The sequence below is a fragment of the Bombina bombina genome, chromosome 4, assembly GCF_027579735.1.
Source record: "Bombina bombina isolate aBomBom1 chromosome 4, aBomBom1.pri, whole genome shotgun sequence".
Classification (NCBI taxonomy): Eukaryota; Metazoa; Chordata; class Amphibia; order Anura; family Bombinatoridae; genus Bombina; species Bombina bombina.
In genome coordinates, this window is record NC_069502.1 from 442323729 (window position 1) to 442350324 (window position 26596).

The 26596-nt window shown below is 34.8% G+C and overlaps 1 protein-coding gene across 1 annotated transcript in view; it reads right to left on the reverse strand.

Moving 5' to 3' along the window:
• Window positions 1-26596, reverse strand: part of LOC128656400 (titin-like) — a 491015-nt gene that overhangs the window by 372959 nt on the left and 91460 nt on the right. Inside the window, exons 13-19 of the mRNA XM_053710280.1 lie at window positions 23789-24046; window positions 23208-23459; window positions 22657-22917; window positions 21615-21869; window positions 9412-9666; window positions 7064-7321; window positions 1980-2237 (exon numbers count right to left, since the gene is read on the reverse strand). Coding sequence (XP_053566255.1) covers window positions 1980-2237; window positions 7064-7321; window positions 9412-9666; window positions 21615-21869; window positions 22657-22917; window positions 23208-23459; window positions 23789-24046 — 1797 coding nt within the window. The remainder of the gene's footprint in view (window positions 1-1979; window positions 2238-7063; window positions 7322-9411; window positions 9667-21614; window positions 21870-22656; window positions 22918-23207; window positions 23460-23788; window positions 24047-26596) is intronic.

Here is a 26596-nt window from a genome sequence, read left to right on the forward strand (position 1 = left end):
CACCACCCACACAACCAACCCCCCAAATAAAACTCGAACTAAAAAAACCTATGGAGTGAAATAGCTTTGAGTAAATAGCATCTAACAGATCAATCCCTAAACGTTAATAACTCATAGTCATGAGTCATGTATCCAGCATGCTCACCCTCTACTTCATATAAAGAATCAACTTGTAATTGGAGAATTATGGGGCATTTGAGATGCTGACTGGCTAAAGTGCTGTGAGGTGCACTCAATCATTCAATTATACGGTTCTTTGTTAGACTATTCTTTTACAGTTAATATATATAATTGGTTTTGGGTGCATACAATGGGCTTGCAAGACCCAATTTAAGATGAGTTTATATTAGTACAATTTTGTGTCCTTTTTTTGCAGTTTAAAGGGACATGAAAGCCATTTTTTTCTTTCGTGATTTAGAAAGAGCATGCCATTTTAAACAACTTTCTAATTTACTTCTATTATCTAATTTGCTTCATTCTCTTGATATCACTTGCTGAAAAGCATATCTAGATATGCTCAGTAGCTGCTGATTGGTTGCTGCACCTAGAGGCCTTGTGTGATTGGCTCACACATGTGCATTGCTATTTCTTCAACAAAGGATATCTAAAGAATTGAGCAAATTAGATAATAGAAGTAAATTGGAAAGTTGTTTAAAATTGCATGCCCTATCTGAATCATGAAAGTTTAATTTTGACTAGAATGTCCCTTTAAGGATTTTCATTGTATTGCTTTCCGTTTGGGATATGCCATTATATTTACAGGGACAGTATAGTCCAAAATAAACTTTCATGATTTAGAATGTAATTTTAAACAATTTTCCAATTTACTTTTATCATCAATTTTGCTTTGTTCTCTTGGTATTCTTAGTTGAAAGTTAAACCTAGGAGGTTCATATGCTAATTTCTAAGCTCTTGAAGGCCGCCTCTTTTCTCAGGGCATTTTAAAAGTTTTTCACCAATAGAGGGTGTTAGTTCATGTGTGTCATATAGATAACACTGTGCTCACGCATGTGGAGTTCCTAGGAACTAGCACTGATTGGCTAAAATGCATGTCTGTCAAAAGAACGGAAATAAGGGGGCAGTTTGCAGAGGCTTAGATACAATGTAATCACAGAGGTAAAAAGTGTATTTATATAACTGTGTTGGTTATGAAAAACTAGGGAATGGGTAATAAAGGGATTATCTTGCTTTTTAAACAACAAAAATTCTGGTGTAGACTGTCCCTTTAATGCAGAGTGCCTACAATTTCAGTAGTTCACATAGTGGGTTGACTTTTAATTAGTCAATACCAATGAAGGCGCTTCTCTTTAAAATCAATTAGAGGTTGATTATATCATCTCTTACTAATGTTTCTAACCAAAATTATATATTATTTTTCTAATGTCCTTGTGGCTACCCACACTATTTTGCATTTTCTCGGAAATTTATCCATTCTTAAAAAAAAATATATTTCTATAATAGAGTCCTGATCTGAGCATTGTTTTTTTATTAATGTGCCCATGTGTTCAATCCCTTTGCATAAATTAAATGCATAGAATGAGTGCAGAATTATTTAAAAAAATGATCTAACAAACTAAACAGGTTATTTTTTTATCAGATTGTTTGTGCAAATGATCACTTTCATCTTTTAAGAGAGAAAGCCTGTGCTTTTCATTTCAACTACCCAATAAATGACAATGAGCATTCTAGACTGCAAAAGTTTGATGCCACTAGAATCTGAAATAACATTCACATGCTTTGTTTTACTTGTATCATACTGAACATTTCCTGCACTGCATTGCCAACAAAGGGGATTAGAAACAGATTAGAAACAGGCAGAGATTTAGAGGTTTAAAGGTTTTAAAGTAAATTAATAGAACAATGTTGGTTGTACAAAGCTGGAGAATGGGTTGTAAAGGCGTTAGCTATCATTCTAGACAATAACGTTTTTGAAGTAGACTGTGCTTTAAATAAAATGCTTTCTTTCCGAAGCTACTCACTTGTGTATGTTGATATAGCACTGCTCTCTCCTTGTATGTTACTGTCACCAACAAGAGCAGAGACCAGGAATGTATAATAATTCCCAGGTGTCAGATCTTCAATGGTAACAGAAGCTGAAGTGACAATTTTACTAAATGTTGAATTTTCCTGGATTTGGATCAGATAAGAACTTGTGTTTCCTGTAGGTGGCTCCCAGCTCAGAGATACAGATCTGGTGGTAATGTTGAATTTGATCAGGTTCTTGATTACACCTGGATCTAAAATAGAACATGAGCAGAATATGTTATAGAAAAGGTTAATAAACCTAAAACATTTGTCATATCTTACTGTTTACACTCTTTTTACCTAAAACAGAATAGAAACATAATATGTTATAGACAATGTAAATAAAACAAAAACCTGTCACATCTTGATCTTTACACTTGTTTTACATAAAATAATATTTTAAAGGGAGAGTAAAGTCAAAATTAACTTTCATGATACAGATAGGGCATGCAATTTTAAACAACTTTTCAATTTACTTTTATCATCAAATTTGCTTTGTTCCCTTGGTGGTATTTTTGAAAAACTAAACCTAGGGCACAAACTGATTTCTAAGCTGTTGAAAACCGCCTCTTAGCTCAGAGCATTTTAACAGTTTTTCACAGTTAGACAATACTAGTTTGTGTGTGCCATATAGATAACATTGTGCTCACTCCCGTGGAGTTATTTAGGAGTCTGCACTGATTGGCTAAACTGCATGTCTGTCAAAAGCACTGAGATAAGGGGGCAGTCGGAAGATGCTTAGATACAAGGTAATCACACAGGTAAAACTTATATTAATATAACTGTGTTGGTTATGCAAAACTGGGGAATGGGTAATAAAGGGATTATCTATCTTTTTAAACAATAACAATTCTGGTTTAGACTGTCCCTTTAAATAAAACTATACTCCAATAGTTTTCACTTTTATTGTAAGTAAATATTAATAAACTGCAAATGACCTTCAAATGCAGGTAAACAGAGCTAAAGCAAATACTTAAATTTTAAAGTATTTTTAAAGATGGAGCATTCAAATACTCAGATTGAAAGAATTTTTCATTACAACAAAATCCTACTTACTTTTTTAAAAAATGTTGAAGCTTCTAACATATATATATATATATATATATATATATATATATATATATATATATATATATATATATATATATATATATATATATATATATATATATATATATATATATATACTGTATATATATTTATAAATCTGCTCGATGGAGTAACATCAGACATCCCCCATACTTTCCCAAAGTCCATTAATAACCCTCTCATTTACATATTTAAATGAATAATCTGAATGCACAAACGCATGCGCAGTTTAAACTTCCGCCTTATGCATGCACACCACCATCGTTAAAGCATGTTGCCAGAACTGTCCAAGGCACTAGTGCATGCACTAGGGATACAGTGGAATAGCACATGCGCTGGAATCTGGCTATCTACCCGAAACTACGGCAACACAGAATGCAAGTTACCCTCATGGTAGGTTTGAAAACACCTATAATTTCAGATGAGGATTGCGAGAAACGAGTTTAAATTTGGGCATGTTTATGATTATTAATAACATATGCAATGAAAAGGTACAGTAATACTTTTAGGCTTTAATATCCTATTATTCACATTATTGATATCATTATGATCACATATATCACAATAAATACATATCAATACATTTGACAATGAAACAAATCTTTAAAAGGGAGACTTATACTGAGTTAAGTTACAAATAAATTTAGATCCTTAAATGCATTCAGAATTTATATGAGGTTAAGAGTAATTTAAGGTGAGTTATATTTCCCTAACTTTTAAAATACATATTTTTTTTAAATGCTAAAATAAACGCATTTGATAATAAATAGTAATAAAGGAGATAATTAAGATGATGCATGTAACAAGATTTCCTTAAATTTATTCTGGAAGGAATATTATATGTTGCTAACATTTTATATTCGCGATAAAAGTCCCTGTTAAGTTAACATATATTATAATAAAAAATAAATTACCTATATGTTTGTTTCAATTACTTTCCATGAGTACATATTGGTAAATATGTATATTTTTTACTTTTAAGATCTTTTATTTAATACTTGTTACTGTCTGCTCAGTGAGATCTTTCAGACATAAATAATATTTAATATTACACATTTCAGAGAATAGTTTTATTCTTTTCTGTCTTGTAGAAGCGCTCCCAATTGCACTGTTTTAGGATTATTTGCCATTAAAGTGAAGGTCAATTTCGATGAATCGTGCCCGGTTTTTAATATTCCTATTAAAAACAAGGGCACTTTAATTCATCAAAATTGAAATTTCACTCTTTTTCTTACCTTTTAATCTTCACAGCCACTCCAGTGATTCCCCCCGGCTGTCTGAAGCCTCCTTATACATTAGAAATGTTGAATCCGGCTTCCTCAAATCACAGCTCCCCCCCCCCGGGGGAATCATGCCTGAGGCAACGCGGTGCTTGGAGGAAGCCGGATTCGTCATTTTGGACTCGCGAAGAGGGCTTGCAATGGGCGGAGGAAGCGCTAGAGCGGCTGTCAGGATTTAAAGGTAAGTATTGGAAGAAAACCAGTGAAATGTCAATTTTGATGAATTTAAGTGCCCTTGTTTTTAATAGGTTTATTAAAAACCGGGCACCGATTCATCAAAAATTGACCTTCCCTTTAAGTTTTAATAATGTCTTTAGCCATCAGGGATGGATACAAGAGAAGATTATTGGGTAGTATTCTGCTCCAGCATGTTTATTTTGCTTTGTTTTATTTGTCATATTATATTATATAGGAATTATCTTACAACATTGTTTAAAACAATGGAGATATAATTAAAACAGTGCATGGCAAAGCATTTTTTTTCCCTTTCTGTTATCTGCAATAATAGCAAACATTAAAAGGAAATTAAACACTTTGAGATGGTAATATAAATGATAAATCATATATATATATATATATATATATATATATATATATATATATATATATATATATATATATATATAAACTCTGCAATACACTTTAATTATGTATTTTGTTCCCTATTCCTGTAAGTCCATTCTGAAATTGTGAGCTGTTCAGTTCCTGTTAGAAATGGAAGTTAGAACACTGTTATATTCCACCCAGTCTTTGGTTGCAAACACTAGTGATCTATTTATAATTGTCCCTAATTGGCCAAAGCAGAGAAGGTAACCTAAGTTACAACATGGCAGCTCCTATTGCTTTATAGACACTAAAAATTTTCTCTTATTTTGTCAATATTTAAACTAATGAAACTTTAAAAAATACATCTGCTTGTTATATCTATTCTGCATCATTTTATCTAGCATTTATTTAGGGCTAGATTACCAGTGTAGGGTATTTTGCGTTTCCGCTAGAGCGATAACTCCGCTAGAATTAAGATTTTTGCTCTAGTTGGGTTGCGCTTGTATTACTAGCTGAAAGTAAACTTTTCTTGCTCTAGTGGTAACCCGACTAGCATAAAAATCCAAACTTAGAATATTGCGTGAGTTCACGTAATCCCCCTTAGAAGTCAACAGAGAAAAAAACACCATCACATATTCTCATTAGCACTAACCCGACATAAAAAAAAGACTATTTCATATTCCAATGTAAATATTTCTACTGTACATATATATGATGGGTTTTTTTAACAAATATATATATATATATATATATATATAGAGAGAGAGAGAGAGAGAGAGAGAGAGAGAGAGAGAGAGAGAGAGAGATAGATAGATAGATAGATAGATAGATAGATAGATAGATAGATAGATAGATAGATAGATAGATAGATGATTATATATAGGTAAAGATATTTACAGATATATATAGGAATATTTATTTAAAAATACAAAGAACATATTCAGAACATTGGAATGTGAAACATTGGAATGTGAAATATTTACAGCAAATACATAGTTAAAAACGTTATTAAAAATTAATATTGGAATGTGAAACATTGGAATGTGAAATATTTACAGTAAATACATAGGGGCCTATTTATCATGATGTGAGCGGACATGATCCGATATTGCGGATCATGTCTGCTGCACATCGATAAATGCCGACAGCATACGCTCTCAGCATTTATCATTGCACCAGCAATACCGCCCCCTGCAGATTCGCGGCCAATCGCCGCTAGCAGGGGGTGTCAATCAACCCAATCGTATTCGATCGGGTTGATTTCCGGCGATGTCTGTCCGCCACCTCAGAGCAGGCGGACAGGTTATAGAGCAGTGGTCTTTAGAGGTTGATAAATAGGCCCCATAGTTAAAAACTTTATTAAAAATTAATTAATTAATTAGCATAAATATGTTTTTACATGTTCTCATCTACTTAACCGCAAAAGGCTTGAACGCACTTATATATATATATGTCTGTAAATGTATATATTTATGTGTATATATGTCTGTAAATGTATATATTTATATGTATATATGTCTGTAAATGTATATATTTATGTGTATATATGTCTGTAAATGTATATATTTATATGTATATATGTCTGAAAATGTATATATTTATGTGTATATATGTCTGTAAATACAAATGTACACACATATATATAGATATATATATATATATATATACACATACATATACATAATTAGAGATGTATATGTGTGTATGTCAATGTTAAAGCCCTTTGGCGGCTTTTTTTCTCTCTTACATCCGAGATCTCATAACTTTGAGCCCTTATAACTTTTGTGCGCAATATTTTTTTAATTATTTTTATAAGGTAGTGTTATTATAAGTGTAACTGTACTTTGTAATTTATTTTTAAAGTGTTTTTTACTTTTGCAAAAAACAGTTAACCAGAGGCCTGAAATTGCGGTAATGATTCTAGTGTGAATCACTAATGTGCTCATGCGATCATGTTTACTTTCAACTTGTAATACGAGCGGTAAGCCTGATGAGCGCAAACCTTTGTGATATACCCCTGTCACTATGGCGCAAACGATTGCGCTCTACTTGTAATCTAAGGCCTTAGTCTTTATTGTCTCTTTAAAGTAAAGCTGACATTGACTCTCATTTAAGACACTCACTTGTATAGGTTGATACATCACTGCTCTCCCCCTGAACATTAGCATCATCAACAAGAGCAGAGACCAGGAATGTGTAATCATTTCCAGGCATCAGATCTTCAATTGTAACAGGAGCAGAAGTTACAGTTTTATTAAATGTTAAATTTCCCTGGATTTGGATCAAATAAGAACTTGTGTTTCCCTCAGGAGCTTTCCAGCTTAGAGACACAGTTGTTGTTGTTATGTTGAATGTTATCAGGTCCTGGATTTTACCTGGTTCTAAAACAGAAAGCAGCATTATATTGTATAGACAATTATAACATATAATATAAATATATGTATTAAATATAATTAAAGTACTAAAATTCAGATTTAAATAATATTAAACAATTTAATAATTTGTTAAAGTATTGAATAATATATAAAATGAAGACTAATATTGCACTTATATCAAAATTGAAATGGAAATCTTTAAATTCACTACTTACAAGTAGGGATGGGCGAATGTTTCGCAACATTCGAAAAATAAAACGAATTTTAACACATTCGTTCAAATTGAATTTCGAATGTCTACATAACATTCTAACATTCGATTTTCGAATGTTCGATTTCGAATTTTACGATTACATTCTAAAATATTTGTTTAGAAAAATTTGAATTTATATTTGTAATAGTATTTCTAATGTTTTCTTTAAATATAATATTCGAATTATGCAATATTCGAATTCAAAAAGTTTGAATTTATATTTTTGTAATAGTATTTCTAATGCTTTCTTTAAATGTAATATTCGAATTATGCAATATTCTATATAGTAGAAACATTCAAAATGATATATTTGTATCTATTATATATCAATTTACTAGATTCCCTCCCTACCACATGATCTATTGAACTTCTGAATAGTATTTGTTAAATAGAATGTTAAATTCAAAATTTCGAATGTGGACATTCGATATAATTATAAACATTCAAATCTGAAAGTGACATTCGAAAACTGTAAATAGCATTCGATTATAGAATTTTTAAGAATATTTGTTCTTATCAACATTCGGATTTATAATTCAAATTTCGGTAATAACATTCGTTCTAACATTCGAATTCGGAAATTTACACATTTGCCCATCCCTACTTACAAGAGGTTAAAGGAACATCAAACCGCACATTTTCTTTAATGCTTCAGTTGGAGCATACAATTTTAACTTAAACAACTTATATGAAATTACTTCTTCTAATTGTCTTTGTTCTCTTGGTACCCTTTGTTGAATGAGCACAAAGGCACTACTGGGAACTAGCTGAATGTAGTGAGCGAGACAATGACAAGAGTTATATATGTGCAGCCACCTATCAGCAGCTCCTTGAGCCTACTTAGGTTTGCTTTTCAACAAATGATACCAATAAAATTAAACAAATTAGATAATGGAAAGTTACTTAAACATGCATGCTAAATCTGAATCATGAAAGAAGAAAGAAAAAAATGGGTTTAATGTCCCATTAAAAGTTTTTTAAAGGTGGAATTACATTCTAGAATCAATGAAAGTGGGAATAAATTATTTTATTTCTCTTATAAACTAATTTAATACCATAATGAAACAATAAAGAGGTTCTCCAAGTAATGTTTATCTTACAAAAGAAAAACACTTTATCTATTTCTTGTTAAAATGTATTACTGTTGAGTCTAATTATAACAGGCATTAAAATACCAAGAATTTAAAGGTTGCTATACATTTTTTTTTTATAAATTCAGTATTGGTACTTATTGCATACCTTCTGGTAAGAACTTAGAGTATATTCAGCCATTGGTGTATGTTCAGTGCACATGTTTAATGGGACATAATACTTATATGCTAAATCACTTGAAAGTGATGCAGCATAATTGTAAAAAGCTGACATGAAAATATTACCTGAACATCTCATATGTAAAAAGGGAAGATATTTTACCTCAGAATTTCTTCAGCTCACCACAGTAAGTGATCTGTTATACTTTAGATGCTATGCAGCTGCAAGTTAAAAAAAACAACAACAATAGCCAATCAGCATCAGTTGTGCTGAGGCCATTCTTTGTTTTTACTGTGATCTCTTGAGATTTCATTGAAATCTCATGAGACTTAATAGTTTACTTCCTTAAACTGAATAGGAAAATAATATCACTGTGCCTGCACAAGTAAGATGCACATTCCTTTGCAAGTCCTGGGACTAGCATTCTGATTGGCTGCTTAAAGTCTCTTTACAGTGACGTGTGAATACTTGTTGAGGAAAATATCTTTCTTTTTTGCATAGAGATGTTCAGGTGATATTGTCTTGTCAGCTCTTACAGCTATGCTAATCTGCAAGAGTGTCTCATTAATTGTCACTTTTCAATGTTACTTACTTGTATAGAGAGATATACTACTGCTCTCTCCCTGTACGTTCTCACCAACGATAGCAGAGACTATAAATATGAAATAATTTCCAGGTATCAAATCTTTTATTGTAACAGAGGTTGAATTCACAGTTTTGCTGAATGATGAATTAGCCTGGATTTGAATAACATAATAATGTGCATTCCCCTCTGGTGGTTCCCAGCTCAGCAACACAGAACTTGTGGTGATGTTCAGTGTGCTTAAGTTTTTTAATTTCCCAGGATCTAAAAGAAAGAGGAAAAAAAATTACATGAGCTCATGGATGTTTCTAATATTACTTTACAGATATATTTTGTACACACTAGTAAAATAAGGTTTCGTATTATGTAAATACGCCCTATATAAGGCCAGATTACTTGTGGAGCGCTTACAGTTACGCACAAGCGAAAAGGGGTTTATCATGGGTGTTTGCGTGAATCAGGTTTTTCGTTTGTATTACAAGTTGAAAGTAAACTCGATCGGTTGAGCGCAATTGAAGTAAAAGAGATATGAAACCCACATTTTTTATTTCATAATTTAGATAGAGTATGCTATTTTAAGCAACTTTCTAATTTACTCGTATTATCAATTTGTCTTAGATATCTTGGAATCTTTATTTTGAAAAGCAGGAATGTAAGCTCTCCTAAACTTACATTCCTGCTTTTTAAATAAAGATTCCAATGTAGCCATCAATCAGCAAGCGCTACCCAGGGTGCTGAACAAAAAATGGGCCGACTCCTAACCTTACATTCCTGCTTTTTTAAATAAAGATACCAAGAAAATGAAGACAAATTGATAATAAATTATAAAGTTGCTTAAAATTGCATGCTCTCTCTGAAACATGAAATAAAAAATTTGGGTTTAATATCCCTTTAACTCTCGTCGGGGTAGCGCAGCCTTAGAGCTCTGGTTAACTGTTTCGCAAAACAAGAAATCTATAAAAAGAGTGCAACCAGATTCAAGTGCAGATATTAGGAAAGAAACACACCACGCTACTAAGTTGCACCAAGTTATTAATTGGATCCTTCCCAACAGACAAAATAGATTGCTTGCTATCCGCAAACAGTAGACCTACTGGACGCAGAAACTCAATTGTCTGTGCCCAGGGGGTCTCAATGTGGACTTAGATCTGGCTGCCTTCATGTAAAATTGTTTTGTTAATTTAGAAGGGGCCTCAGTGACAGTTAGTTATGCAACTAAATATGTTTTCGTAATGTGCTATTTAAAGACAGTATATTACCCAGAATATGTGTCATTTCAGCTGGTTATTTATTGGTTATTTATTTTGATTAGGGCATAATGTATTGCAGAATGTGTTGTGTACATGGTTAGCATGTAGTATTATTATGTATAATTGATTATTTTAAGCTTATTTTAAATTTTAAATTGATGTGTTTTTAAGTGGTTCTATAAGTCATGATTATATGACATAATGAAGTATTGCACATATATTTCGCTTTTATTCTTTATGTTTAGCATTTATTATTCATTTGTATTTTTTCAGATGTCTTTTTTATGTCTTTTTATGTCTTTTTTAACCAATATTTTTAAATTGGTACAGTATATGAAATATAGATTGTTTTTAAGTTGTGTTTGAGTTATTTATTGATAAAGGTGCAATTGGAACAGAATGAACCATGATAATTATTGTTGACCTATAAGAAGAGTTTGTCAGTTATATAAGGAACATCATCCTGATTATGGACATACTACCTCTTGAGAAAGACTGCTCGTAGGTGGTAGAAACGCGTTGAGGCTAAGATTGAGCTACCGAAGGATCTGTAGGAACTTACAGCAGCTATACTGTGTACCTCCTTTCCCAGTACAACAATCGTGATTCAAGCTGCAGACACGGAAGTCTTCAAGGGATGTTAACATGCTTGCAGTGAGTGCCATATATAGAGACTGACTTTGAGGAAGGAGAGATGTTTTTTTATGGACTGTGTATTTCATACATTCATTTCAACTATTGGGATATGTTACAGTGCATAATAAAATTGGTAACATTGTAAGTGCAACTTAGTAGCGTGGTGTGTTTCTTTCCTAATATCTGCACTTGAATCTGGTTGCGCTCTGTTTTTTCATAGATTTCTGGATTCTACCCTACTCCGGGCAGCAAGAAGGAAACCCCCGGTAAACAGCTGCACCAGGTTTTTGGACCATTCTGATTCATCCGAGTACACCTAGACATTTTTGGAAGGACTGCTTTTCATTAATTGTATGAATTACATTTATGTTTTACAACCAATCCATTTTATCAAATTTAACGTTATTTTTTAGATTTGTATTTGTATTAACTTTTAATGTTTTTATGTTTTACCTATTGTATTTTATTGTGGGACAAATGCATAATCAATTTTAGACTGTGTATTTAAGTAGTTGTGAAACCAGACACATTTTGTGTGCAGTTTAGAGTTATTTGACCAGTAATAGTGATAAAGATTTGTTTCCTGTTTCGAAGTAAGCGCTGTTTAATAATTGTTCTTTTACTTGTTTCGCAAAACAAAAAGGTGTCACAAAACACATCAAAAATACATTACAAAGTACAGTTGCACTCATAATAACACTATCTGATAAAAATGATTTTTTTAAAAATTGCACAAAAAAGTTATAAGGGCTCAAAGATAAGGTCTTAGGTGTTAGGAAAAAAAAGGCATGCAAAGGGTTTTAACATAGAGATACATACATAAACATATCTAAATATGTATATATATATATATATATATATATGTATACAAATATATACACATACAGTATATGTTTATATATGTGTACATATTTATTTATGTATTTATATGTGTATATATGTGATTACAGACATATATACACATATAAACACATAAATTCATATGTACACAACTGTAGACATACTGTATATATAAGTGCATTGGAGTCATTTTCAGTCAAGATGAAAACATGTAAATGCATATTTATGCAATATTCATATCAAATAAAGTGTTATACTGTGTATTTACTGTAAATATTTCACATTCCAATGTTCTGCACATAGCAGAATATCAGAGACACATATATTCCACTAAAAAAGTAGATTAAAAATATATAACATTTTAATAATAAATAATGTTGGGTACCCTATATATAAAGCTAAAATACGGTTATTTTTTATATATTTTTTATATTATTTTTTATTTTTTATATTTTTATATTTTTTTATTTTTTTTATTTTTTATATATTTTATATTTTTTCACTCTTTTCTCATTACCTTTTTAATCCTCAATAGGATATTACTTGGATACTTCACTAATTTGCATACTTCACTAATTTGGATACATCTAACACAGGGTACTACTGTTTGGACATTGTTTAAGGACACTTTAATCATTTGGACATTTGGGACTATTTATATATCTTGGGACTTTTTATATTATTTATATTTACTGATTTGTGCCCCTATAACATAGAGGGCTACTTATTCTTGTTGTTTTTAACCATATTTTAGCTTTATATATAGGGTACCCGACATTATTTATTATTAAAATGTTAATTATATTTTATCTACTTCTTTAGTGGAATATATGTGTCTCTGATACTTTAGCCTGTTGGCGCTCCCTCCTCAAATATCTTGACCATTCTTCTTTTGAGCTCATAGGGATCTCATTTTGGGAGCTTGTATCTCTTTAAGCTGGTGCTGTTTATATAAAATATATTCTTACATAGCAGAATATGTTCTATGTATTTTTTAAAAAGATATTCCTATATATTTATCTGTATGTATATATATATATATATATATATATATACCAATATATAATCATGTATTTATAAATATATATATATATAATAGCAAGTGGTGAAGGATCCAAACGGATGGGTTCCGTATCCAGCAAAAACTTCACACAGCAGGCACAGCAGGAATATATAATCCGTTTAATGTGTAAATAACCAAACGTTTCAGCCCTCACATGGGCTTTTGTCAATGGCAAACCTAAGCCAGGACAGACAAAACACATACTGCTACCCTCCACCTTTAAATACCAACCTCCCTTAAGTCATAGCCAATCAGGACGCCTGAGCGGTACACACCCACAAGTAACGAGCAACTGCAAACAGCTGTAGAGACAAGACACAACACCTGGGAATGGATCAGCCGGCTCAACCCCTAGCTTGTCATGCATACACAAATAAGCAAAGCTCATTACTGTGTAAAGCAAGCACACATGTGAAATGTGGGTGGTGCCACAAGCGGCTAATACTGACAGGGGCCAATATGACAGCAGCCATAAACACCCAAAACAATTAAAGTGTAAATAAAGAGAACATAGTTACAGGCAGTGTTCCCTCTAAGGCCAGTTTTGTGTGCGGCCCAGCAGTGAAACAGTTAATTAGGTAACCACACCCTGCAATTAGCAAACACTACACAATGCAGATGGCAAGGTATGGTTCTCTTGTTAACTGTTTCACTGCTGGGCTGCACACAAAACTGTCCTTACAGGGGAACACTGGTTACAGGGGCTTAATTCAACATAATAATATAAATCTAGAAGTGTGGGTAGCACCCTCTATACTCATAGGTATCAAGGTGACAGACCCACAAAGATTGATCTAACCCTAGCATATCAACAAACGATAGATGAAAGAACATAGTGTGTATAACATAATACATATCAACTATGCTAAGGGACCAATACCGGCCACATTATTAGCAGGGGAGTTAGAAAGATACATCATATAACAAACAGACACGGATAAAAATCTTCATCTGGTCTTATAGCAGCAGCCAAAGTCAATGTTTGTGTTTAGTCCACGGGGGGTAACCATGTCAAGGTTGAATATCCAACGTGCTTCCAGTTGTAGTAGTCTCTGTCCTCTGTCACCCCCCTGTTAGAGCGGGGTACATGATCAATCAGGATGGTGCAAGTGATGCAATTGAGTGTCCAGCATTGAGAAAATGATGTGCCACCGGCTGGTCCGAACGTCCTTTGTCAAGAGCCTGCCGTATAGCAGACTTATGGTTAGCAAATCTTTCCCTGAAGGATGTCACCGTCTTGCCAATATAATACATGGAGCACGGGCAGATAATGGCGTAAATGACAAAGTCAGACGTACAGGTGAGCCTGTGGTTAATCTTAAACCGCTTGTTGGTGTGCGGGTGTTGGAATGATTTCCCAATGATGAGGCTATTGCATGTCACACAGTTGCCACACCTATAACATCCCGGCTTACCCTTGGGTAGCCAACCTTGTCTTGCATAACAATGCACGGGATCATTCAGTACTAGCAAATCTCGTAGATTGCTAGCCCTCTTGTAAACCATCCGTGGTCTTGGTGCATCTGAAAATGGTAGGCTGGAATCCTTGGACAGCATCAGCCAATTTTTCTTGATGGTGGCACCCATTAGGTCAGACCCAGGAGTATAGGTGGTAAGGAAATTCAATAAATCACGGGTCTCAGTAGTAGGCTTCCTGGCGATCACAGCATCCTGTGTCCATTCGCTGGCTTTCTGACGTTATTGTTCAATCAAAGACAATGGATACCCCCGTTTGAGAAATCTTTGGGACATCTATTCAAGTTGTGATACTTTGCGTATGTCATCCGTATTGTTGCGTACCTACCGCAGGAGCTGCGAGGAACTCACCCCATCTTTTTGGAACCTAGGATGAAAGCTGTTGTAATGGAGTGTAGAGTTCCTATCAGTCTCTTTCTTGTATAGGGTGGTATGTAGTGTACTTATACCCTCCGTCTCAACTTTAAAAATCTCTAAGTCAAGGAAATGTATACAGTCAGTGCTTTGTTCCATTTTGAACCGAATAGTCGAGTGGAGTGTATTGAGATCATTCACCCATTCAGTCAGAGAGACAGGAGTAACACTCCAAATCAAAAACACATCGTCTATGTACCGACGATAAAATTTGAGTGGCAACTGTTTCGAAAAAATATATTGTTGCTCATACATAGCCATGTAAATGTTGGCGTAGGATGGGGCCATATTAGACCCCATCGCCGTACCCATGGTTTGAAGGTAGAAAGACTCTTCAAAACGAAAAAAGTTTTTTTCCAAACAGAATTCTATAAGATGTAGTAGGAACTCAATAGGGGGGCCCACATAGTGGGTGTTGTTAATAAGGGCTTGTCTAATCATGGCTATTCCATGTGCATGGGGAATGACCATATACAAACTCACCACGTCCATGGTTAACAAAATGTCAGTGGGGTTAATATCCTCAATATTTCTCAACAAGTTAATCTATTCAAATGAATCTTTAAGATGCGCTTGGGTATTCTGAACCACAGGCTGTAAATAAAAATCTACATATTCAGCCAGCGGCTGTAATAATGACCCCCTTGCAGACACAATGGGTCTGCCAGGGGGTTTATCCAATGACTTGTGGATTTTGGGGAGCAAGTACAGAATCGGGCAAATCGGGTAATCCACAGTAAGGTAACCTAGTGCGTCCTCATCAATGACACTAGCTTGATAAGCCAAATTAAGAAATTCATCAATCTCTTTTTTGTACATTCTAGTGGGATTCATGTGAAGTTTACGGTAGGTAGTGGTATCAAGTAATTGTCTTATAGCCTCAGTTTTATATTGGGAGTAATCCAAAATTACGGTGGCTTCTCCCTTATCTGCAGGCCTAATCACTATGCCACTGTTAGTCGACAGAGACTTAATAGCAAGTCTTTCAGCTTTAGTAAGATTATCCCTATAACGTTGTAGGGACTGGTGTATCTCTGAGATGGTAGAAGTACAAATGTGGTGGAATGTTTTAATAGATGAGTGTGTATTGGGAGGTTCAAAGGTGCTTGCAGCCTTAAACGTTTTATGTGCATACTCACCTTTATCCTTAAAAAAATCTCTAAGTTTAAGTTGTCTTTGAAAACGTCCCATATCCACACACATATCAAATAGATCACACTTGGGGTAGGTACAAAGGATAAATCCTTTGTTGAGTACACTGATATCGTCAGTAGTAAGAGGGCGTTAACTGAGGTTATACACTATTGTTTCGTTTTCTTTTGATTCTTTCTTTTGGTGGCCCCTCCCCCTCCTGAGGCGTCTGCCTCTGGAGCCTGGGATAAAGGGGGCTTTTGAGAGGATCGTGTATTAACCACACAAGCTATGGGGTTCTGTATGGTCTGAGTGTCCCCTTCAGAGGAGTCACCCCCACTACTATCAAGCGTGGAGAAATTGACCCTTCTGGTCTTGTTAAATGTTTATTTCCTTCGTCCTACCCAGGGATTATTATCTCTGCCAACAGTCTGCTTAAGTCTAGATACTTCCTCTATAACAAGAAGCATCAGGTCATGTGAACACTTGCTAAGTATACCACACCACCTCCTGCAAAACTCAATATTGTTGCGGCCTAATGTGGGGATGTTTCTTACCCTAAAGCCCCTAGGAATAAATTTAAGCTTGTGATACTTGTATAAATACATTGCGTGTAGATTAAAATCTATCTCCTTTTTTTCAAGGTGTAACAGTTTATGATAGATATTAGTGGGGGTCTCACCACAACGTATACGTGCTGCATCAGCTTGAAAAAAAGGAGATAGATTTTCATCTACACGCGGTGTATTTATCCAAGTATCACAAGCTTAAATTTATTCTTAGGGGCTTTAGGGTAAGAAACATCCCCACATTAGGCCGCAACAATATTGAGTTTTGCAGGAGGTGGTGTGGTATACTTAGCAAGTGTTCACATGACCTGATGCTTCTTGTTATAGAGGAAGTATCTAGACTTAAGCAGACTGTCAAAGTAGAGATTGCAACTGTTAAGGACACACTTTTGACAATTCTGACCACAGATACATCCTCTGACTGGATCACTAAATTACGTACACAAGTTGACAAATATAAACATGACCTGCTAGCTTTTAAAAACAAAAAATTCACAACTGTAGAGAACGATTATAGGGATAAAAAAGTGTATAGTTGGCTCTTTGGCAGAGATAATAATCCCTGGGTAGGACGAAGGAAACAACCATTTAACAAGACCAGAAGGGTCAATTTCTCCACGGTTGATAGTAGTGGGGGTGACTCCTCTGACGGGGACACTCAGACCATACAGAACCCCATAGCTAGTGGGGTTAATACTCGATCCTCTCAAAAGCCCCCTTTATCCCAGGCTCCAGAATCAGACGCCTCAGGAGGGGGAGGGGCCACCAAAAGAAAGAATCAAAAGAAAACGAAACAATACTGTAGTGTATAACCTCAGTTCACGCCCTCTAACTACTGACGATATCAGTGTACTCAACAAAGGCTTATTCTTTGTACCTACCCCCACGTGTGATCTATTTGATATGTGTGTGGATATGGGATGTTTTTAAAGACAACTTAAACTTTAAAATTTTAAGGATAAAGGTGAGTATGCACATAAACCTTTTAAGGCTGCAAGCACCTTTGAACCTCCCAATACACACTCATCTATTAAAACATTCCACCACATTTGTACTTCTACCATCTCAGAGCTACACCAGTCCCTACTACGTTATAGGGATAATCTTACTAAAGCTGAAAGACTTGCTATTAAGTCTCTGTCGACTGACAGTGGCATAGTGATTAGGCCTGCGGATAAGGAAGGAGCCACCGTAATTTTGGATTACTCCCAATATAAAACTGAGGCTATGAGACAATTACTTGATACCACTACCTACCGTAAACTTCACATGAATCCCACTAGAATGTACAAAAAACAGATTGATGAATTTCTTAATTTGGCTTATCAAGCTAGTGTCATTGATGAGGACGCACTAGGTTACCTTACTGTGGATTACCCGATTTGCCCGATTCTGTACTTGCTCCTCAAAATCCACAAGTCATTGGATAAACCCCCTGGCAGACCCATTATGTCTGCAAGGGGGTCATTATTACATCCGCTGGCTGAATTTGTAGATTTTTATTTACAGTCTGTGGTTCAGAATACCCAAGCGCATCTTAAAAATTCATTTGAATTGATTAACTTGTTGAGAAATATTGAGGATATTAACCCCAGTGACATTTTAGTAACCATGGACGTGGTGAGTTTGTATACGTCATTCCCCATGCACATGGGATAGCCATGATTAGACAAGCCCTTATTAACAACACCCACTATGTGGGCCCCCCTATTGAGTTCCTACTGCATCTTATAGAATTCTGTTTGGAAAAAACTTTTTTCATTTTGAAGAGTCTTTCTACCTTCAAACCATGGGTACGGCGATGGGGTCTAATATGGCCCCATCCTATGCCAACATTTACATGGCTATGTATGAGGAACAATATATTTTTTCGAAACAGTTGCCACTCAAATTTTATCGTCGGTACATAGACGATGTGTTTTTGATTTAGAGTAGTACTCCTGTCTCTCTGACTGAATGGATGAATGATCTCAATACACTCGACTATTCGGTTCAAAATGGAACAAAGCACTGACTGTATACATTTCCTTGACTTAAAGATTTTTAAAGTTGAGACGGAGGGTATAAGTACACTACATATCACCCTATACAAGAAAGAGACTGATAGGAACTCTACACTCCATTACAACAGCTTTCATCCTAGGTTCCAAAAAGATGGGGTGAGTTCCTCGCAGCTCCTGCGGGTGGTCCGCAACAATATGGATGACATACGCAAAGTATCACAACTTGAAGAGATGTCCCAAAGATTTCTCAAACGGGGGTATCCATTGTCTTTGATTGAACAACAACGTCAGAAAGCCAGCGAATGGACACAGGATGCTGTGATCACCAGGAAGCCTACTACTGAGACCCGTGATTGATTGAATTTCCTTACCACCTATACTTCTGGGTCTGAACTAATGGGTGCCACCATCAAGAAAAATTGGCTGATGCTGTCCAAGGATTCCAGCCTACCATTTTCAGATGCACCAACACCACGGATGGTGTACAAGAGGGCTAGCAATCTATGAGATTTGCTAGTACTGAATGATCCCGTGCATTGTTATGCAAGACAAGGTTGGCTACCCAAGGGTAAGCTGGGATGTTATAGGTGTGGCAACTGTGTGACATGCAATAGCCTCATCATTGGGAATTCATTCCAACACCCGCACACCAACAAGCGGTTTAAGATTAACCACAGGCTCACATGTACGTCTGACTTTGTCATTTACGTCATTATCTGCCCGTGCTCCATGTATTATATTGGAAAGACGGTGACATCCTTCAGGGAAAGATTTGCTAACCATAAGTCTGCTATACGGCAGGCTCTTGACAAAGGACGTTCGGACCAGCCGGTGGCACGTCATTTTCTCAATGCTGGACACTCAATTGCATCACTTCGCACCATCCTGATTGATCATGTACCCCGCTCTAACAGGGGGGGTGACAGAGGACAGAGACTACTACAACTGGAAGCACGTTGGATATTCAACCTTGACACGGTTACCCCCCGTGGACTAAACACAAACATTGACTTTGGCTGCTGCTATAAGACCAGATGAAGATTTTCATCCGTGTCTGTTTGTTATATGATGTATCTTTTCTAACTCCCCTGCTAATAATGTGGCCGGTATTGGTCCCTTAGCATAGTTGATATGTATTATGTTATACACACTATGTTCTTGCATCTATCGTTTGTTGATATGCTGGGGTTAGATCAATCTTTGTGGGTCTGTCACCTTGCTACCTATGAGTATAGAGGGTGCTACCCACACTTCTAGAATTATATTATTATGTTGAATTAAGCCCCTGTAACTATGTTCTCTTTATTTACACTTTAATTGTTTTTGGTGTTTATGGCTGCTGTCATATTGGCCCCTGTCAGTATTAGCCGCTTGTGGCACCGTCCACATTTCACATGTGTGCTTGCTTTTCACAGTAATGAGCTTGACTCATTTGTCTATGCATGACAAGCTAGGGGTTGAGCCGGCTGATCCGTTCCCTGGTGTTGTGTCTTGTCTCTACAGCTGTTTGCAGTTGCTCGTTACTTGTGGATGTGTACCGCTCGGGCGTCCTGATTGGCTATGACTTAAGGGAGGTTGGTATTTAAAGGTGGAGGGTAGCAGTATGTGTTATGTCTGTCCTGGCTTAGGTTTACCATTGGCAAAAGCCCATGTGAGGGCTGAAACGTTTGGTTATTTACACATTAAACGGATTATATATTTCTGCTGTGCCTGCTGTGTGAAGTTTTTGCTGGATACGGAACCCATCCATTTGGATCCTTCACCACTTGCTATTGTTTGTTTATTTAGCAGTTGTTGAGGAGTGCCGTTTCCACTACGCTCTTTGTATATATATTATATTATTATACAGTGTATATATATATATATACATACATACATACATATTTATATATTGTGCCAAAACACCATCAGATATATTTGCTATATGAAAAACATTGGAATGTGAAATATTCATATTTTCATGTTGGGTTAGCGCACTCGAGAATATACGATTGTGTTTGCGTGCAACTAAGGTGTTATTTTTTTTTTTTTCACTTTGTTTGCTCCATTGACTTCGCCGGGGAATACTTTAACGTGCGCTATCGTCGGCTTTTTAAGCACGTTGGGTTAGCACGCAAACAACTTGTAATATGAGCGCTACCTGACGCCCACAAAAAACTTACTTCTAGGGAAGTTATCACTTGAATGGGAGCCTTAAATATCGCTCTATTTATTATCTGTCCCACATTATTTTAAATTACTCTGGGGAGTCTAGTTTGGCTTAATTATTTAGGCTTAGGCTTAATTTATTGTGTCTCATGGTTAAGGTTAATTGGTATTGGGGTCACAGTGAGGGTTAATTGTCATGGGGTGGTTACAGTTAGGATTAACTTGCATAGGGAGGCGATGGAATCCTAGGTGTTATGGTTAAATTATGCTGAGTCTCCCACTTGTTATAACAGTTAGTAGTATTTACAGTGGGAGGTATCAGGGGCCTTGTAGCTTTTTTGGCTATATTTTGTACAGCTCCTAAAGTAGAGGAAAAGGGGAGCAACAGCACACAGCATTCTAGTGACAACCATAATATATGATCATAGCTTTACTGTATTGGAAAGTTACAGGGGTTTGAGGATAAATGGGGAAAAGCAGATGTAGAGGAGAAAAATTATTTAATATAATTTAATATGTTGTACACAGTCAGTGATATTTATCTGCAGTTTAAGTATTTCCATGCACAATTAACAAATATACAATCCATGGAAGCGTGGGGCAGGTCAAATAAAAAGCACTGGAGGGACTAATAGTGGCTATCAAGACTTAGGCTAGTTAAACCTGATCTAATGATACTCACTTGTATATGCAGATATGTTATTTCTTCCCCCCTGTAAAATATTTTCTCCAAAAAGGGAAGTGACCATGAATGTGTAATAGTTCCCAGGAGTCAAGTTTTTAATTGTGACAGAAGTTGAAGTCACAATCTCAGTGAAAGAAGAATTATCTATTTGAATCAGGTAAGAGCTTGCATTTCCCTCAGGTGCGTCCCAGCTTAGAGACACAGAACTGGTTGAGATATTGAATGTGATCATATTATTTACTTCACCAAGTTCTGAAGAAAAAAAAAGAATTAAATAATTCTATAAATGATTATATTGATGCCCTTCACTATATATTGAACACAGTTGACCTGCTGAATTTAAGCATTTAGTAAATGTGCAATGTTTTAAGAAATCAAAAACACCAAACACATTTTATACTTCATAATCCTCACTTCCTATATTTACTTTTCTCACTTGTTATTTATCACTTAAAGGAACAGTAAAGTCAAAATTAAACTTTCATGACTTCGACAGAGCATGCAATTTTAAACAACTTTCCAATTTACTTCTATTATAAATTTTGCTTAATTCTACTGGTATCCTTTGTTAAAGAGTAATCATAGGTGAGTTCAGGAGCGTGCATGTGTCCATAGCCATCAGGCAAAAATGCTTAAAACAATGTTATATATATAGTTGCAAACTCTGCTATCATAGAGTGCCTGTAGCATTACATGGCAGCTGTATTTGCAACTTTGTATAACATTGCTATAAACATAGTTGCAAACACTGCTGCCGATGGCTAAAGACACGTGCACGCTCCTGGGATCACCTATGATTACTCTTTAACAAAGGATACCAAGGAAACTAAGCAAAATTGGTAATAGAAGTAAACTGGAAAGTTATTTAAAATACCATGCTCTATCCAATCCATATACGTTTAATTTTGACTTTACTGACCCTTTAATTCATCTCATTTACCTTAGTAATTTGTCAAGAGAGATTATCTTTGCAATGATCTTTAAGCATATCAAGTATCATTTTTTAAATATGTTATTGTCTTTGTTTAAAGAAACTCACCCGTATAGGAAGATATGATACTTCTCTCACCCTGCTGTACATTAGCGTCATCAATAAGGGCAGAGACCAGGAATGTATAAAAATTCCCAGGTATAAGACCTTCAACTATAGCATAGGTTGAATTCACAGTCATATTAAATGATGGATTTCCTAGGGTTTGGATCCTATACGAACTTGAGTTTCCCTCAGGTGACCTCCAGCTCAAAGACACAGATTTGTTGGTGATGCTGAGCACAGACAGGTCCGTGACTACTCCAGGCTCTAAAAGAGAAGCGTAACAGAGATTACTTAAATTAATGTAGAATGTATGTTGCAATAACTATTGCAGTTCAACAACTAGTTATGAAGCTTGTCAATTGAAAACTTTTTAATAAAATGAAAATTTGGTATCACATATTTTAAAACCCTTTCTTCTCTTGTAACTTTCTATGATTGGGAAATTGAATTCACTTTCTGCCATAACCAATCTTATTCCCACTTTTTTATAAAAAGAATTAACATGAAATTAAAAAAATAATAATATTAAAAATAATTAAATTTCTTGCACTCACTTGTATAAGCAGATACATCACTAAACTTCCCTTGCTCTTCCCCAACAAGGGTAGAGACCAGGAATATGTAATAATTCCCAGGTGTCAGATCTGTAACTGTTACATAAGTTGAAGTCACAGTTTTATTAAATGTTGAGTTTCCTTGGATTTGAATCACATAAGAACTTGTGTTTCCCTCAGGTGGTTCCCAACTCAAAGACACAGATCTGGTGGTGATGTTTAATGTGATCAGGTTCTTGACTTCTGCAGGTTCTGAAAACAAAATAGATGGGCAGTATAATATTATATAGGCAAGTAAAATAAAACATACCAAATATGATTGAAGTTTAAGAAAAAAACTAAGTGTTGTTAATTCTGAAATGTTTTTTAAAAAAATCTCATTCATATCTTAAAATATCAATTTTCTACATTTACTTTAGCAGTGGTGAAAATATTTAGTATTCATCTGTTAGATCTTCTGTTTACCTACTTAAAATAAACGTAAAATGAACTAGCAATATTAATTACTATTTTCTTAAAATTGCCTTTAAAACAAGCAAGTTTTATAAACAATCATCTTGTATCTTCCTAAAGCTACTTACTTGTGTAGGTAGATATATAACTGCTCCCCCCTTGTATTTTATCTTCACCAACAAGAGCAGAGATGAGAAATGTGTAATAATTCCCTGGAGTCAAGTCTTCAATTGTAACAGAAGAAAAAATCACAGTTTTATTATAAGTTGCATTTCCTTGGATTTGGGACAGAAAAGAACTTGAGTTTCCTTCAGGTGGTTCCCAGCTCAGAGACACAGATTTGGTGGTGATGTTAAATACAACAAGGTTCTTGACCACTCCAGGTTCTAGACATGAAGCAAAGAACATAAATTATATTCTTGACATTCTTGTAAAATATTTATGGTGTTAAACTTTGAAGCAGAATAGTTCAAAATCCATTGGTGTTTTTTATTTGTTAAAATAATAATAAAAAAAAAACCAATTTGGTTTTAATAGAAAAGTTAGATTTCATCATGATAATTTTAATTCATTGCAGTATAGGGCATTACAGAATTTGAAAAAACAACAGGGACATTGTATAAAGTCCTCAGACAAGGGTGGAAACAAAGTAATTATGGACAGGTCCTATTTAGATGTGTGCATTTAGAGGTTTTGGATACCTCCAAATGTGGAAGAAGGCAGCGCTTCATTCATATTTTATACTTGAGAAACAGCAACACACTAAAATCTGTGCAAATCCAGATTTTAGTGTGTTGCTGCTTCACAAGTATACATTTGAAGCTATCTGAAACCTCTGAATGCGCATGTCTAGTCCTATTGCATATTTGAGTCCATGAGACAATTAAGAGACAGTGATTTTTAACAGCCCATAGATTTCAATCCTGCTACAGTTTATAAATATCTTTTGGTTGAGTTGGTTTCATATGGACAAAAACAGGGAGTTATAAGTAGTGAGTTCCTAAACATCTGATTACTCCTATATTTAATTTTTTACAAAAATGACTTATGCATGTAACTCAGCAACCTATTCAACCTATTGTGGCTGGCATCGGTTCTTTAAATTAATTGATTTCATGGATGATACATTTTTGCAGCCACTTTTTTTTAATGTAATTAGTTACATTCAGGACAATACATAATTTTTTTAATCAATTGATGGCATAGAGTGGAAATCTTTGAATAGGTTTATGATTGTAGATGTGACTTCTTTATACACAGCCATCCCACATGAGTTGGGATTGGAGGCAACTGATTTCTTTATTACTCATTTTTCTAATTATTTATTACACACAATTTTTTCCAATTTGAGGGCAAATTCTCCAGAAACGCACAGCAATGGGGGCTAAATTTGCCCCCTAATACACCAACCTATGTATGAGTTGGTGGGAGCTGTGCCATGTTTATAGACATAGAAATGTCTTCAAGTCAAGTCTCAAATAGTATTCTTTGGACACTATATAGATGACCTTTTTTGTATGGGATAGTGACAGTCAATCTGCAAACGTTTTTGACTATTTAAATGATAATAAGATTAAGTTGAGGTTTTCTGGTTAGCAGAGTGCTCAATTTATTCAGTTTCTTGATGTAGAATTAAAGGAAGATTTTAAGGCCAATAGGATAATTTCAATTTTTTTTACGTAAACCAGCAGCGGGTAACACTATATTGAAAAGTTCATCTTGCCATCCAACACATGTGTTAAATGCAATTCCGTTTTTAAGAACTAAGAGAATATGGTCTTATACATTAGTTTATGAAGAACAGGCTTTAGACCTAATTGAGAGATTGGAAACTCAGGATTATCAGAGAAAGCATTTAAATCAGGTAAAGGCACAGGTTGATAGTATCTATAAAGTGGATTTACTTTAATACAATAGAAGATGGGGGTTGAAAAACATTCCTAATCAACTTAGGTTTATTACTACATATAGTGCAGAGGAGCATAAGGTTTGCAACATTATATGTGAATGCCTCCCTATTTTAAGCAAATTGTGGATAATGGGTTTCAATTTATTTCTAAGAGATCCATGGCTTTATGTAATTTGTTGTCACCATCATTATTACTATCTATAAATAAGACATCATGGTTATCTAGAAGAAAATTATTTTATAAATGTGGAGTCTCCAGATGTAAGACCTGTGAATATGTTTTATGTGGCAACTCTTTCAGGTCTACCCACACAGGAAAAATATGATATTGGATATCCATTGAATTGTGGGAGTACACATGTAATATATATTTTGGCATGTAGTGGGTGCCAGAAACAATATGTAGGTTGTACTAAAAGGTCACTGAGCTTTAGATTGTCTGAGCATATTAGCAATATTGAAAATCCTGATGTACAAACTCCAGTAGCCAGATACTTTTTCACGCTGCAGATTTGAATTTGGTAGAGATTCAATCTATTGATTTTGTCCTGGAACTAAAAATATCAAAGTTGCAAAGGATATTCTCTCTAGTTACATAGGACTGAATATAGAAATAATTATATCAGGTGATGTATAGAAATATCTAATATGGTTTATTAATATTCTGTGCATGCACACACACACATAATATATATATACTGTATATATACAGTATGTTTGCAAGATGTGAGTGACAAAGTTAGCAGTGAACAAGTGGCTTGTCACATGAAACACATATGCATTGAACCAGCTGTATTTCCCTTGTGGTTTACATTTTCCTCAATTGACTAGTTTTAATAACTTTCAATACATTTGTATACTTTTTCTGAGCTATTTTATGCTTACTGCTATGATGATACTATTTGAGAAAAGGTTATTGAGTGCGGATATCTATGATTTGCTAAGTAGCCAATTAGTATTTGTTAGAGCCTCTTGATAAGCACAATTCATGACTTGCAGCTATCCCTTTTATATCATTTTAAAAGAA